At 36.1% G+C, this 17,422-nt stretch overlaps 2 protein-coding genes across 2 annotated transcripts; one reads left to right on the plus strand and one right to left on the minus strand.

Moving 5' to 3' along the window:
• The first annotated feature begins 7,238 nt into the window (after nt 1–7,238).
• Nucleotides 7,239–9,475, plus strand: LOC111888765 (endoglucanase 17). Its single transcript, XM_023884877.3, has 5 exons — nt 7,239–7,545; nt 7,657–7,863; nt 7,954–8,154; nt 8,255–8,509; nt 8,577–9,475. The coding sequence occupies exons 1-5, from the start codon at nt 7,300–7,302 to the stop codon at nt 9,183–9,185; spliced, it is 1,518 nt and encodes a 505-aa protein (XP_023740645.1). The 5' UTR covers nt 7,239–7,299; the 3' UTR covers nt 9,186–9,475.
• A 3,116-nt stretch (nt 9,476–12,591) lies between these two features.
• On the minus strand, nt 12,592–16,963 carry LOC111888768 (sucrose synthase 2). The gene is made up of 14 exons (XM_023884879.3): nt 16,703–16,963; nt 16,467–16,599; nt 16,183–16,331; nt 15,792–16,103; nt 15,487–15,703; nt 15,307–15,402; nt 15,043–15,216; nt 14,840–14,956; nt 14,591–14,757; nt 14,293–14,517; nt 13,891–14,212; nt 13,556–13,800; nt 13,328–13,466; nt 12,592–12,929 (listed from the first exon to the last, which is right to left on the minus strand). The coding sequence occupies exons 1-14, from the start codon at nt 16,798–16,800 to the stop codon at nt 12,891–12,893; spliced, it is 2,433 nt and encodes an 810-aa protein (XP_023740647.1). The 5' UTR covers nt 16,801–16,963; the 3' UTR covers nt 12,592–12,890.
• Between the last annotated feature and the right edge of the window lie 459 nt (nt 16,964–17,422).

Genomic DNA, 17,422 nt, shown 5'->3' on the forward strand with positions numbered 1-17,422 from the left:
AGAGAGAATCTATTGTAAGAAGCATAATTCATATTGAATACATCATAGATTCATCTTCTTCTTCTCATTCTCTTCCATTTTGATCTGACATCATCCAATTGATTGGGGTTCCGCACCATCAATTGGATCTGATTGATACACAAGCAATTTTGGGGACTTACATAATATCACTTGTCCTACTTTTAACATTTTGAACTTATGTAATCTAACAATGTACTTAATGTAAACAATGTTGGTTGTATTATGTAATGTTGGTGATGAAGGTGTTATGTTTCATGTATATTCATTGTGATGATTATTCAATTGTTAGTCACACGAGCCCCCGGATGATTCCATCGTCTGGTTCGTGGGTGTGACACAAACATTCCGTACATATAAAGAACGTCGGAATCTGACTTTGTATGAAGAAGTTATGCTTCTTCGAAGTTTCACAATTAAACTGGCACCGCTCTGCGTATTATGAAAAGTGAAATCTTGATGAATTACATTTTATCCTAAGTGATCTAAGAGAAATTTGTAGTAGTCATTAAACCGAGAACATACATATAGAGAACGTCCAAATCTGACTTAAGAATAGGAAGTTATGATTTTTTGAAGTTGCAACACAGCAGTGTAGGCACATAAATCGAATTTTGGAACAATAGGTTATTAGACAAACTAATCTAAATGAAAATTTAATATTTCGTCAATAGGATTCCATCGATATAGAGAACATCGAGACGGAATCCGTATGTCGGAGTTACACTTTCTGCATCGATTTATAATAGTCTAAGCCTACCAAAAATATAAATTTTCGATAGAGTGAGAATTAGCTGTTAAGGTCTAAAGGTTAATTGTAGATTTCATCGAGGGCTTTCCGGGGATATAAAGAACGTCAAAAACAAAGCTCATATGAAGAAGTTACGTCATTTTAAAAATCTAGAAAACCACACGCACGATGACGTGGCACCACGAGAGAGTGCCACATGGCAATGTTGGGCGGCCGAACTCTCTGAGAGATACATTGATGTGGCTCCATAAAAAGCTTGATACGTGGCTCCATAGGAATTTGACACGTGTCACATTCTAAAATGACGCGATGTGGGCGAACGGCGACGCGACACGTGGTAGAGCCCCATGGAGCCAACATGAACCCTTGTGCGCGTCGTGCCCCTATACCATGCACGACACACATTTCAAAGTCTATATATATGGCTCATTTCCATATAAGTTCCTCACATCCAGCCTCTAGAGCCCCTATCTTTCTCTCAAATCTCCTTATTGTAGACCCTTTTCCTTGAGTTTCTGGCATGCGATGAAGCCTAACAAGACACCTGGATACTGAGCTAGTTGTAACCTTCGAATAAGAGTTCCTAAGTCAGTATTCTACCCACTTAGATTTATGGTTTTCATCAAGAATCTCTGTAAGTTAAGCTACACTCTTTTGGTTTTAGTGTAACTTATATTTACAGTGATAAGTCGTTATTATGAACCTATAATAAGATTTATCAGTAATTCCAAGTCTGTAACGATCCAAAAATCATGACTAAAAATTTCTTTTAAACATTACTAAAAATAGATTTATAACAACGTATCATAAGTCAAACATAACTTTTGAGTATTAAATTCAAAACATAATATCATTATCAGAGTCAAACATTCCCAGGCTAACTGACTATGGTGTGTGCTCTGCAATCTTCCCGAGCTCCTCTTTTGAAAACCGAGTACCTGAAACCAAAACTGAAAACCATAAGCACGAAGCTTAGTGAGCTCCCCCAATCTACCACATACCACACAAAAACATATAAAGCACATATTGGGCCTTGCCCACTGCATCAGACCGAAGTCCGGACTAACTGGGGCCTTGCCCCCTGCATCGGACCGAAGTCCGGAAACTGACTGGGACCTTGTCCCCTGCATCGGACCGAAGTCCGGACTAACTGGGACCTTGTCCCCTGCATCGGACCGAAGTCCGGGCTAACTGGGGCCTTGCCCCCTGCATCGGACCGAAGTCCGGACTAACTGGGACCTTGTCCCCTACATCGGACCGAAGTCCGGGCTAACTGGGGCCTTGCCCCCTGCATCGGACCGAAGTCCGGACTAACTGGGACCTTGTCCCCTGCATCGGACCGAAGTCCGGGCTAACTGAACAGAACATAACATAAACATATCAACTAGCATGAACACACGTATACTGCATACTACTTCGGGCCGTAGCCCGGAACACATAACACATAAATCCTGTCTGAGCCACGAAGGCATCAAACATACTAACTACTATATCAGATCAACATCCGAAAACTACTGCTAGCTAAACGGGTCGGCATTGTGGCCTTAGACCCATTCCTATTGGAAGGAGACTCACCTGAACTGCTGAGCCCTGCTGATAAACCTCTGGCTGCTACTCGACAATCCCCTGAACCGCTGCTCCTCTAGCTCTCCGAGCTATCAATATACATATAACACTTAATCTGACAGTCAACTAAGTCAACTCTGGTCAAAGTCAACCTTCCAGGTCAACCCTACTCGCCGAGTCTTCCTAAAGACTCGCCGAGTTCATAAGCTCAGGGTCTTTCTTATTCGCGACCCGACTCGCCGAGTCAGTTCATGACTCGCCGAGTCCAACTAGTTCCAAGTCCTGACCTGTCCAACTCGCTGAGTCACCACCCGACTCATTGATTCTAGTCTCAACTCAAAGGGTTTAGGGTTTCGCGATCTGACTCGCTGAGTCCAAGAACAGACTCGCCGAGTCCTAGACAATCTTCAACCAACTCGTCGAGTTGTTCATCCAACTCGCCGAGTCCATGCCTAACTTCATCCGACTCGACGAGCTATTCATCCTACTCGTCGAGTTCCTCCTCATCTTCAAGCTACTCGCCGAGTCCACTCGAAGGACTCGCCGAGTCTATCCAGTCCTCAATCCATGCAGTGGCTTTTCAAGCCAAACAGAGCTTCCAACTCATAGATCTATACTTCTAGGGCCTATTCCCCACGTTAAGTGGCAAACTTTACGTGTAGATTGAGAGATCTATGCTCAAAACACACTAAACTAGGGTTTATGGCAAACATGCCTCTTCAACATACCAAGGGCTGATACTTTAGGGGATTCAAGACCAAAATCAACATGGATCTGAGGTAGCAACCTCAGATCTGAACCTCCAACTCGAATTGGTTACATATCATACCAATAATGACCAAAACTCACACATAAGAATAGATCTAGATGCAAAGGGAGTCCAAGCAACAGCTTATTACCTCCAATTGGTCTGAAATGACTCCTCAATCCCAGATCTACAGTCCCTTCTTGCACCTCCAAGGTCTTTCTTCCTCCTCCAAGCTTTAGTGCACTCTTCAAGGCAAGATCTAGCTCAAAAACGGATATGGCGGCTAGGGTTTGGTGTTCTGAGGTAGAAAGGCAGTAAAGGAACCCTAGGAAAGAGAACGAGACGCTTAAATAGGCTCCAAGTCCCGGATTTAGGGTTTTCCTCGATCAGACCCAACTCGTCGAGTCTCCTTGGCCGACTCGCCGAGTCGGTCGCTTTCACCACAACCCGGATCCCGCTCGGACTCGCCGAGTCCCTCCATGGACTCGCCGAGTCTCCCCTAAACTTGAGGTTTTCTTTCTTTTCTTGGCTTTCCAAACTTTGGGGTGTTACAAAGTCAAAATACTGATTGATTTACTTACAGGAGAGGTGTCTATAATGATCACATTTGCTTGGTTGTTGGATTTAAGAAAATCTGTTATGTCGAAATAATCCTTCCTCCCAACTGCCCTACCCGGTTAATCATTACTTGATAGATCTTGATATAGACATTGGGATTAGTGAGGAATGTAAATTATGATTATTATAGTTTCTAGGATTACAAAACTAGACTAAGGCTTAGTATTTATTGCATCTAGATCTTTTAAAAGTACAAAGTGAAGCGCTACCGAAATCGCCAGTCACCCACCTAAGTCAGGTGAGTGCATAGTTAATTTCATCTTACACATAGATATGAAATATATAATTAATTAAATGCTATATGTGCTTATGTAAAAAAATGGTCTATGTTAGATGAAATAGTTTGTTATATATATTGTATATGTATTTTATAAATTTAATACATTGGGTAATGAAGGGTAATAATAAATACCATAGTATGATAAAAGATAACATGCCATAGTAAGAGGAAATATGTAGGAAATGATAGGGTGCCATGACTTTAGAAATGGTACTAGTGTGCCAACGATATAAAAATAGTACTAGTGTGCCAACGTAGTAGAAATGGTACTAGTGTGCCAATGATGCATGAATGCTACCAGCATACCAACGATGTAGTCATCTAACAGAGTATAGATGACGACTACCGGACTATTTGATGACAGTCTCGTGGAACACATACACGTTTATAACCTGTAGGTGGTGGACATCGTTCCCATTTGATGTACTCTACCCTATTGACATGTATTGCGGAGAAATCCCTGTAATAGTATTATCAGTAACAATGATTAAGATGATCCTTAAGAATGATATTAGAAAGAAACCTATTGACATGTGTTGCGGAAAAATCCTTGTAACAGTACTGTCAACAACGATGACGATGATGCATAGGGAAGAATAAATAAGAAAATGGGGATGAATAATCGGATTAATTTTTTCATAAGGTTGAAAACTCTATGTACTCACCAGGTTTTCCAACCTGACCCACTAAGTTTTTTTGTATGATAGGAAGTAGTACAAATATATTGATGTTCGGACCTGATGAGAGACTTGGGAAAATATAGGTTATATAATAAAAGATGATGTAAGGCCTACATTTATGCTTATGTTTCTTGTATCAATCATGACATCCCAAGATTTTTATAATCAATAAAAAACATTTTTTCGGAAATACTTTTGCGGGACCAGTTCCGTAATTTATAAATGAAATCTTATTTAACTAAGCATAAATAAAAAGTTTTAAAATTGTTGCAATTTTGTGGATGTCACAGCAAAGGCCAATGCCAAATCGTTTTTACCTAGGACTCGAGGAGTTTATTTTAGACTTTTAGTCTTCTACCAAGAATCATGATGTTATACCATTTATATTTCATTAAGAAATCAACAATTCTATTTATAAATCAGTAGAACCATTTATCATTCAGATCAATATTTGTAGTTGCTATTCTTTATCACTTAATTGACTGTCAAAAATCAATCAAAAGTTGCTATAATATTGATTTTTAATTATAATTGAAAGTCCTGGAGTACGTAATACACTTTCTAAATCAACATTTGTTTTATTTACGAAATGTTATTTTAAATATTAAGCTATAGTAGACATTTTTTTTATTTAAGAAATATTATTTTAACAATTAAGTAAAATATGTTTGATTATTAAAAAAAACTACGGGTTATAGGCCAAATTTGAATATATATATATTGCTTTGGTTAATAACGATATAAATTTGATTATTTAAATTGGATTTTGAAATTTATTAAAATTCGCTCCAAACTCTTCCATTGTTAGAGCTAAATACAATCTATTATATCATATACTTTTAATTTTTTTATATTCAAATAATCTTTTGATATCAAATTTTGTATCTTTCTTTACAATAAAAATGTGCATCAATGTGCAAATAAATAAAACCGAACAAACTTCTAAAGACATTTTTGAAAACCCAAGTTTGTAGTTTAAAATTTATAACTATGAGATTTTAAGTAAAATATTATACTTGTTGTTAATAAAGAAGATGTTACAAATTAATAAATAATTTGTAGATTTTTATTTTATTATTATTGTTTTTATTTAATTATAATAGACCGACACTTCATTCATCATTTAATTTATAATTTATTATGTTGTGTTTATGTATGTTTATTACATTATCTCGTGTTTAATTTTTCGTATATCAATGTTATTTTCGTGATTTATTGTGTGTTTTTTGCCTCAAATGTATATTGCGTTGTACAAACTCATACTTTTATAAAATATTTAAACATACAAAACATAAATTGGACATTCATAACACAATTTATAAATTAATTTTTTTATAAACTTACTAACACAACTTATATTTTTGTAATGTAATTAATAATCTGTTTTGCAAATATTTGATTACTCATTATGATTTTCGATTATGACTATCATTTTTCGTTATGAGCTGTGATCTCCATAGGTTTAAACATAGTTTGTATTATATATATATATATATATATATATATATATATATATATATATATATATATATATATATATATATATATATATATATATATATATATATATATATATATTCTAAGACTGTCTATCAAAAAATGTGGTTATGGGATGAGGCGAGATTCCAACATATATGACACTTATATGACCATGTCACATAGGGATACATTAGTACCCTTTAGAGATGTAAATTTGATGAAAATAGACAAAGATGTATTATGTTAACACGGTGAAAACGTCTGTTGATACGATATATATATATATAAAATCTAAGATGATATTTTCAAAAGAGACTTTATGAGAAATAAAAGACTTCAACGTATATAACCATCACATTGATGTGAGATACATTAACAATCTATTCAGAAAAATATTTCAAAAAATATTGGAGATTTATACATATTCAAAATTTCCGTCAAAAACAACATTTTTATTTTTCCTTTTTTGAATAGCAAAGGATAATCGTTATGCTATGTGTTGGCCTTCTTTTGCATCATTAATAATTTTTAATTTTTGTCATTTTCATTAAGAAATTATGACAAGCTTCATCTTTGTTCTCTTCTACATTAATCTCCATCTTAAAGTGTTAAAGAGAGTAACACTGAGAAAGAAAAGCAAAGCACCAACAATTATATATATACTTAGAAATGAAATACTCATATATGTAAATACCATTGAATCGAGATAAAAATGAATGATCAATAATTTGAAGTAGACCAAAAATGATATTGCAAATAAAAAAGCTTCTTGGCAAGTTTGCGGACTCATATTTGCGATTGTTGTCCTTATTTTGTTAAAGTTTAGAAAAACATGGTTTTATAGTGACGTAGTACCTTAAATATGGTCAATGAATATAACTATAATTGTTTTTGTAGTTAGTTAACTATGTTGGTTACCTGTTGGAAAGTTATTTATTTATTTCATTATTATTGTATATTTATATAGATGATACTCAGGGTAAACAGGGTGTGGAGTGTTGGCATTGCCTTAAGTACTTAACTATCTTTAACAAAAGCTGAAAAGCAGGACGTTAATTGTAACGCCGCTTTTCCTCTTTATAAACACCTCACTTTCCCACTCCTTTTTTCACACTTCGCTTCCAACTTCCCAAACACCTCTCAAGGGGAAACCCCAAAAATGGCTCCTCCTTCTTCCTCCTCGTCTCTTCACCGAATCCTCTTCCTTCTCTTCCTAATCTCCGTCGCCGTCACCGTCATGTCTTCCCCCGCCCACAGCCCCCGCCGCGTCGCCTCCCACAACTACAAAGACGCCCTCACCAAATCCCTCATTTTCTTTGAAGGCCAAAGGTCCGGCAAACTTCCCCCAAACCAGAGGATGACTTGGAGAAAAAACTCCGGTCTTTCAGACGGAGCAGCCATGAAAGTATATCACTTCCTCCTCCCTACTAAACTGACATTGTAATCGGAGATCCGAACTCGACATTTTCAACTTTTGTTCTTCTGTTTCTAATTTTGGTGAAATTTGACAATGCAGGTGGATTTAGTTGGTGGGTACTACGATGCAGGTGACAACATCAAGTTTGGGTTTCCGATGGCCTTCACCACCACGATGTTGTCATGGAGTGTGCTTGAATTTGGGGGGTTGATGAAAGGCGAGCTGGGAAATGCCAAAGAAGCTATTCGTTGGGCTACCGATTATCTACTCAAAGCTACTGCAGAACCAGATGTTATATATGTTCAGGTATTTACTTAGATTATTTTCAGTGCTCTGTTTTTTTTTTCTGTTTTTCTCTGTATTTAAAGATTTTGTTTGTAAATCAATGAATTGAAGGTGGGTGACGCAACAAAAGATCATGCCTGTTGGGAGAGACCTGAAGACATGGACACTCCTAGAACAGTGATAAAGATTGACAGAAATACCCCTGGAACAGAGGTGGCCGCTGAAACAGCTGCTGCACTTGCGTCTGCTTCTTTGGTTTTCAGAAAGTCTGACCGGACTTACTCTAAGCTTCTACTCAAGAGGGCCATTAGTGTAAGTACACATTCAGAGATTACTGTTCCATTTCTGATAAGAGTAGAAGTGGATTTTTATTTATTTTTTTAATAAGCCTTAGTTCATATGACAACATTAGGTGTTTGAGTTTGCTGATAAGTATAGAGGGTCCTACAGCAACGGGCTGAAAAAATTTGTTTGCCCCTACTATTGCTCCTATTCTGGATACGAAGATGAACTGTTATGGGGAGCAGCATGGTTACAGAAAGCAACAAGGAGCCCGAAATACCTCAACTACATTCAAGCAAATGGCCTAACCCTAGGAGCTGCTGAAACCGATAACACATTTGGCTGGGATAATAAACATGCTGGTGCTAGGGTTCTTCTCTCCAAGGTACTTAAAAGCTTGAAACTTGTATAAGTATTATTGATTCATTTTTATTAATTAATTTATTTGACAGGCTTTTCTAGTACAAAAGCTCCAATCGCTCCATGACTACAAAGGTCATGCGGATAGCTTCATATGTTCACTGATTCCAGGGGCACCCTTTTCTCAATCCGAATTCACACCAGGGGGGCTTTTGTTTAAAATGGACGACTCTAATATGCAGTATGTGACGTCAGCTTCCTTCTTACTCGTAACTTACGCCAAGTACTTGACGCAAGCCCGGAAGGTTGTGAACTGCGGTGGGTCGATTGTGACCCCTAAACGGCTTCGAGCGATTGCGAAGAAACAGGTGGATTACTTGCTTGGGGATAATCCGTTGAAGATGTCTTACATGGTGGGATATGGTCCACGATACCCGTTAAGGATCCACCACAGAGGATCGTCACTCCCGTCTATCTCTGCACATCCGGCGAAGATCGAGTGTGGGTCTGGATTCTCGATCATGCATTCGGAGATTCCTAACCCGAATGTATTGATTGGGGCTGTGGTTGGTGGACCGGATGAGCATGATCACTTCCCGGATGTCCGGTCTGATTATTTTCAGTCTGAACCGGCGACTTACATTAACGCGCCACTTGTTGGGGCGTTGTCTTACTTGGCTCACTCGTTTGGGCAGCTTTAGAGGAATTTGTCAACTAACTAAACGATTGGAAGGTGGAAGGGTAAAACACAATTATTAAGAGGTAATGGATGGAAAAAAAAAACCAAAATTCCTCGAGCCCTGAGAACAAAAATGCAATATATTTATAAATATATTATTATTGGATGGATTTACTAGTTTCAAGTGATTTTTTCTTTAGCACAATTCGATGCAATTAATTGTAAGCTTGCGTACAAGAACCGGCGTTATTAGTGTAGCCGTATGAATTCTCTCGCATGAATGAATGTTTTTTATTTATGGTTTTTCTAGTACACGCGCTACTTACTCTTTTTTATATAATTTTCTCTATTTCTTGCCGTTTGCTGCTTTACTTTTTACACTTTTTTGGTAAAAATATTCATTTATGTAATGCAGCATCCGCCTTTAAAAAACAAGGCAGTTGCCATAAAAAAAGATGGTGTATGTGATCAAATAACCAACTCTACATAACTAAAATTCACTTTCCCTTTTTAATAAAATGGATGATAAAAAAGATGTATGCGATCAAGTAACCAACACTCATGACTAAAATTCACTTTCCCTTTTTAATAAAATGGATGATAAAAAAGATGTATGCGATCAAATAACCAACACTACATAACTAAAATTCACTTTCCCTTTTTAATAAAATGGATGATAAAAAAGATGTATGCGATCAAGTAACCAAAACTCCTCACTAAAATTCACTTTCCCTTTTTAAAAAAATGGATGATAAAAAAATCAAATAACATCAATAAAACAAAGTCTCTATTATTGAGTGACATTGTATTATTGGAGGAGATATCTAGTGTAACATAATGATGTGTAATAAAATAATGATGTATAATAAATAAAACCTTTTATATGGAGGAGATATCTAGTGTAACATTGTGTTATCTATTATTGGGTAGTAGTAGATTGTTGGGCATTTTACTATTATTGATATCATTCGTAGCAAATAAAAAGGTTTTTAACGGAAAAAAAAAAAGGAAAATGACTCAGGAGGGTAACTACCTTTTATCCGTGTTCACATATTGACAACTTCTTTTTTATACTTAATAAAGCAACTAACTTGTTTTAACTGTTTAAATTACACAAATATTACCGGCTAATACATGTTTTAACAGGTAACTTAAAGGGAAAATGACTTATGAGGGTAACTACCTCTTATCCGTTTTCACATGTTGACAACTTCTTATTTTTTGTACATAAAAAAGCAACTAACTTGTTTTAACAGTGTAACATCCCAAAAATCATGACCAACAATTTCGTTTTTAATTTAATACTAAAACCATAATTGTCAAACCATTAATTTAATACTCCGACATCAGGCCCTGCCCGGGATGAGGCCCTGCCTGGCATCGAGCCTCGCTCGGTATACAGGTCTGTCACTCTTAGGCCCCCGCCTGTCTCCAAGCCCCGCCCGCTAAACACATACAATCATATAACATGCTAACACATAAAGAAACATACTCTACTGTATCATTGTCCTAAGAAACATACTCTGCTAATAATGAGATACAGAACATCGTCCGTACTCAGCTAGTGATGAGATATGGGACCTCGCCCACACTCACCTCCTTACCAGGCACATACAAGTATCACACAGACAACAAATATAATCTAACATGTAAACATTCCTCGGGCACCCGCCCGACATCGGACCTTGGTCTGGAATAACATACTAGCATACAATGCTTAGGGCTAACCCCCGGGTCTTCTTACTCATAGACTACATGGGCTGACATTGTGGTCTTAGACCAATTCACATAATGAGGAGACTCACCTTGCACTGCTGAAGCCTTGGCTGGAACTAGTTGAGTACGAACGAAGTTCCGTATCTTATTATTAGCAGAGTATGTTTCTCACGGCAATGATACGGTAGAGTATGTTTCTTTATGTGTTAACATGTTATATGATTTCATGTGTTTAGTGGGCGGGGTCTAAGAGAAACAGATCTGTATACCGAACGGGGCTCGATGGCAGACGGGGCCTGATGTCGGGCGAGGCCCGATGTAGGAGTATTAAATTAATGGTTTGACAATTATGGTTTTAGTATTAAATTAAAAACGAAATTTTTGTTCATGATTTTTGGGATGTTACACAGTTAAAACAAGTTAGTTGCTTTTTATGTACAAAAAATAAAGAGTTGCCAATATGTGAACACGGATAAGAGGTAGTTACCCTCCTAAGTCATTTTCCCTTTGAGTTACCGGTTAAAACAGGTATTAACCGGTAATATCGGTGTAATTTAAACAGTTAAAACAAGTTAGTTGGTTTATTATGTACAAAAAAGAAGAAGTTGCCAATATGTGAACACGGATAAGAGCTAGTTACCCTTTTAAGAAAAAAAAAAAAAGACTACTATAATATTTGTGCATAAAAGGCTTAAAGTTTGAATTGGTATGGTAGCAGGTCTACACTTGTGAAGAAATGGTAAAATGACAAATAAAGACAGTCACCGGTATTATTGGAATGAAGTATGGAAAATGGAGACGGATAGGATAATAATTCCAAGAAATAAAAAAGGGAAAATGTTGAAAGTAGCAGAGTAGTAGGATTATAGTATTACCGTTGGTGTGGAGCCCAACGAGATTTGACCCATCAAAACTCTTTAAACTTTAAAGTTATTAAAGGAGATAGGAAGAGGGGTTGTGCGTATCACGTGGTGTGGCTAAAAGGCTGCAAATTTCCAGTTGTGTCAGACATGACATGATGAAAAAAATTAACATGGGTCCGGGTCCGGGTCCAATAAAGAAAAAAAATGTGTATCAAATCCATCCATTCCCATGTTAACTACAACGTGAAGACATTCCTACCCCTGCTGTCCCCAACGAAGCATATATGACTTCACTTTATATCCCAAATATCCCAATCAATGCTCTCTTTACAACATTATTCAATCTCAATCTGTTCATGAACAAACCTTGATGCAACTATTTATTAATTACTTGTACTAATTGTACTAATTACTAAACTAAAAATCAATGCTCTCTTTACAACATTATTCAATCTCAATCTGTTCATGAACAAACCTTGATGCAACTATTTATTAATTACTTGTACTAATTGTACTAATTACTAAACTAAAAATCAATGCTCTCTTTACAACATTATTCAATCTCAATCTGTTCATGAACAAACCTTGATGCAACTATTTATTAATTACTTGTACTAATTGTACTAATTACTAAACTAAAAATCAATGCTCTCTTTACAACATTATTCAATCTCAATCTGTTCATGAACAAACCTTGATGCAACTATTTATTAATTACTTGTACTAATTGTACTAATTACTAAACTAAAAATCAATGCTCTCTTTACAACATTATTCAATCTCAATCTGTTCATGAACAAACCTTGATGCAACTATTTATTAATTACTTGTACTAATTGTACTAATTACTAAACTAAAAATCAATGCTCTCTTTACAACATTATTCAATCTCAATCTGTTCATGAACAAACCTTGATGCAACTATTTATTAATTACTTGTACTAATTGTACTAATTACTAAACTAAAACCAGTTTGACAATAGAAAGGCTATTTATTTCAAATGCCTTTATTTTTTATACAAACCCTGGACCTGAATATTCTTTTCGCAAATTATATAATTAGATCTGAATTGAACATTATTGGAAGGAGCTCACCCAACTACATAGCAGCAATCTGCTTATAGTTATTGGAAAGGAGAGTAGAATCTTTATGGCTCATCATCTACAGCTCGTGGAACGGATTTCACCTGAAATAATATACACCAAATTAGTTATGTATACTTAAGTTCTTAAACTGTAAATGATATGAAACAACAAGATTGATAAGGCCCACTTTATATGAATGGAAAGCTTTAATGGACCGGAGGCCCATTACAAAGCAACCCATTGGAGCCAATTTCGCTTCTTAGACCTCCAATTTTGTCTCAATTCCCAATTTAAATTAATCACTTTTAGTTGTAAATAAAATCAGGCGATTTCCATAAATCGTGTGACCTATTGAATTTTAGGTAACTAGGCAATACCAGCCAAATTTAGATTCGTACTATAAAATTGGTTGAGTGTAGTTCTTTGAAAGCATCTTGAATTAATAAAATTTATCTCAATTGTGATTCCTTAACAATTTCGTTTTGTAAAAAAAGCTCACCAGATCACGAAACTTAAGAATGTAGAACATCTCAAGATAACGTCTAATTTCACGCCTATCGAGTTTTGACACATATTTCCAGAAGCTATAAACTCCAGCTAATGTCATCAAACGTTCAGAGTAAATCTTCCACGTGTACCTACAACATTATAAAAATTCTCAATTCAACTCTTGAAGAAGCATCAGTTTTTTTATTTAATTTGATATGATATGAGATATATTTATTGCCTTTCATGTATTCTTTTAAGTCCTCCTTCAGATATCTTCACCCAATAAGTCGGATCCTCCTTGCATTTTTGAAAAAAATCAACCATAGTTACTGCTGCACTATCTGGATGATACGGGTCAATATGGAAACCTGACACGCCATCTTCAATAATCTCAGCTGGGCCACCATGACACGTGGCAAATGTTGGAAGCCCACATGTCATGGACTCCACCACTGTAAGCCCAAAAGCTTCATAAAAAGCAGGCTAACACACACAATACCACAGACACAAGAAACGTTTTATTAAAACGAAGGGCAAACATGTTAACTTTCGCCATCAGTAAACATATTATACCTGGACGAAAATGCCCCTTCCATCAGCAATATAGCGGTAAAGTTCACCATTTTGAGCACGGTTTGTTTGGGCTGAAATCCATCGCACATGACCTTCTAATTTGTATGTCTTGAAAAGCTGATGCATTTTCTCAATTTCTGAAATTTCTTCTCTGTCATTTGACCTCTTCACATTGATGTAACCAGCAACCACAACAAGGTTAGCCAGTTCCCTGAGTCTACTACTTTTAGCATACCACTCCACCAGACCACTTATATTCTTCACATGATCAAGTCTTGCCATTGAAAAAATCATGGGTTTCGATTGATCCTTTAGATTTCCACTGCAAAATTTCATTCTTCTTTTTTTATCCCTCTTTCAATTTGAACTTGAAAGAAAGCAAAAATGAAAAAGGTGACTTACACATGGGTCTCGTTTTGCTCAGGGTCATACAACAGCTTTGCGATTGTAGTATGAAGGGATGTAAGTCTTTTTTCCTTTTCGGTATATGAGAAGTAAATGGACATATCTGCCCCTGGAGACACGATATTGAACTTTGGATCAAAGACATCGATACCATGAACAACCCTGTAGAGCCCTGGGAGAGTGAAAGACGAATGACTCTCGTATTGTCCAACAGTGTTCTTCCTGAAATGAATTAATTTATAAAACAAACATAAGCTGATGCTGACGTGGATTTTTGTTGACCATAAAAACTTACGTTCCTGCAATTTCTTGGTATGTGCTGGTGATGATAAAATCTGCATTGTTCATGGCTAGAAGGTCAGCAGTAAATTGACAAGAAAAGTGATACTTGTCATCGAATTTTTTCCAATACAAATCCGAATCTGGGTACTTTGTTTTCTCCAAAGCATGCGCAATGTTGCACTGCATTTGTCAATATAACAAAATTTCACCACATTGTGGAAAACGAGTTGATGTTTTTTATCTTAAGAAAAAGGTTTCTTACTTGAGTTACTCCCATTTTGTAGGATAACAAGGAGGCAACAAGATTCCCATCGCTGTAATTTCCAATTATAAGATCAGGAGTACCGTGTAACTCAGCAGAAATCTCACTAGCTGCATCCTGTAACACAACATATATCATTAAAAATGAAATAATATTCTATAAAAGTTCAATTTGGTTGATTGATTTAATTTAATTTAATTTACCTCTGCAAACTTCTCTAGATAAGGCCATACATCAAACCTTGAGATCCATTTCTTAAGAATCCCTTTCTCTGTCCTGAAAGGAACACGCAGTATATTGGTGTGTTCAGTTCCACTAACTCTCTCCAATCGCTGGTTGCATGAAGTACCTTTTGCATCAGGTATCAATCGAGTCACCTTAAATAAGTTACAACATCACAAAGTTTAATTTAAAAAAAAAATGTAGAATGTTGTTAAAAACAGGATTAGAAATAAAAGTATACGTACAATCAGAATCTTGGGTTTGATATCGAGTCCCTGATGCTTTAATTTAAGAAGCATCTCATTTTCCAAGGCACGAACTTGGTCCAGTATATATACAATCTGTGTTTGAAAAAAAATAAAATAATAAAGATATGAAATTCAAAATTCATAGTGAATTAATTATAAAAGAATGTACTTATGTACCTGACCACCGGTATCTGGTAAGCCCAAAACATTTGCTTGACCAAAGTAACCATGAATTGATAATATGACGACATTAAACACCATTGGAATTCTACCAAGAAAAGTTTCCAGAATGGAAGGATCCGGAGCTTGAAGAATGTCGGATAGAAGATGCATCATCTCAAGGATTCTTTCAGCGTTATTTCCCCATCCTCTTTCGAAACCCAATCCTTGCAATCTGCGTTCAAATTTTGAAGTTGAAATATACGAAAGCAAAAGAAAGATGTTGAAGAGAATTATAGAAAGATGCTGATGATGATGCTGACTCGTATTGAAACTCGGAGTAGGGTGTATCAGGTGGAAGCTTTGAAAGATAATCCTCTGCTTTGACCATAGAAGATTGAAGTCTAGTCATGGAGTGTATCCTGTCATTCAACATCATCACATGTCCATCGTGTCTGTGTGTGCGAAGGAAATCAAGGAGTGGTTCCAGACAATCTTTGCTGCGGAACATGCTTGAAGAGAGGTGTCTGTTGAGGAACTGGACTCCATTGCCAATTGAAGAAGAACGAGTTGGTCGAGGAAATGTAGAATTGAATGGCTCAAAATCAAGCTCAAGCACATAAGAGTTATTATACCTGTAATTAACAAGTTAAATTTATGAAAAAACTATCTGAAAACAGAGACTATCTGAAAGTGAAAGTGGAGGCAACTTACTGCCCAACAAGTTCTTCCTTGAACACGAGATATTCTGAAACACTCAGCTGCTCAACACTCAGTTGATATGCATCCACACGCACGTACTCCCAAACACCAGGTCGTGGACGAACAGCTAAAGCTACAAATGGAGGAAATACTATGCCTTCCTATCATTCCACAAAACAGAAAAGGTATCAATAATCAATATCATGGAAAGGGCGAACTTCAATACAAAATGTTAACCTGAAAAAAAAAAAAGCAGTGGTGTAGTTTAACGATTAGAAATGGAATTAGGTTATTACCTGCGCGGTTTTTAGGACTTCTCCGAAAGGACCCTCAGTAAGCTTCTTGCGTGAAGCGTCGTCGCCGATGACATTCTCAAGTTCGTCGAGTATTTGATGGGGTTGCAATATGGCCTTCCCCTGAGCCACATACCTAAGCAAAGCGCATAAATACACAAATCAAACAAGATAAAACCCTAAAAATCTGCATCAATTGATGTAAAACGTGAAACGCGAAACGAAATTTAATGAATCACCTGGAAAGGAGAGAAACAATTTCGTTGCGATGAGCGGAGAGAGTGTTTTCGACACGCTCACGCATACTATGTGTTCTGCTTAATTTAGTCGTCGACATAGATTAAACACAGTAAAGCTCCAGTAACTACACGAAGAAGAAGAAGAAGAAGATTCTGGTCAAGGATTAACGATTGGTTGTGGAATCAAAGAACTGCGTTTGTATATATGGAAATGCACACCGATTTAGTCCATTAAATATAGTTTTGAATCAAAAAAATCAAAGCATCAATCATATACATTCTTATCGCTTTCACATATCACAATCGTACATGAGGCATGATAATTATTAAATCTTGATTTTGTAATGGTAAAGCATACATCTGTCGCGCTCTCAGACGGTTTCGTGTCCATGCAGTTTATCTAGAGCTATTTGTTTATTGGTTACAAAAATACCTACTTTATGGTGCCTTCGGGCCAAATCTCTTTTCCTTAGTTGTATTATAAGACAAAATTACATATAAAGGTCACAAAGTTGTTAAACCTTTTTTTTTTTTTTTTTTTTTTTTTTTAAATTTTTTTTATTATATATATATATATATATATATATATATTTTAAATTTGGTTCTTATGGTTTCTAAAACATGGTCTTAAGCCTGCAAAATAACTTATTTGTCATTTTTTTTTTATATTTTTGTATGTTTTTTCCTTTCTAATTTTAACTTAAAAAAAGAAAATAAATT

Source organism: Lactuca sativa, chromosome 8 (genome assembly GCF_002870075.4).
Source record: "Lactuca sativa cultivar Salinas chromosome 8, Lsat_Salinas_v11, whole genome shotgun sequence".
In the NCBI taxonomy this organism is placed as follows: domain Eukaryota; kingdom Viridiplantae; phylum Streptophyta; class Magnoliopsida; order Asterales; family Asteraceae; genus Lactuca; species Lactuca sativa.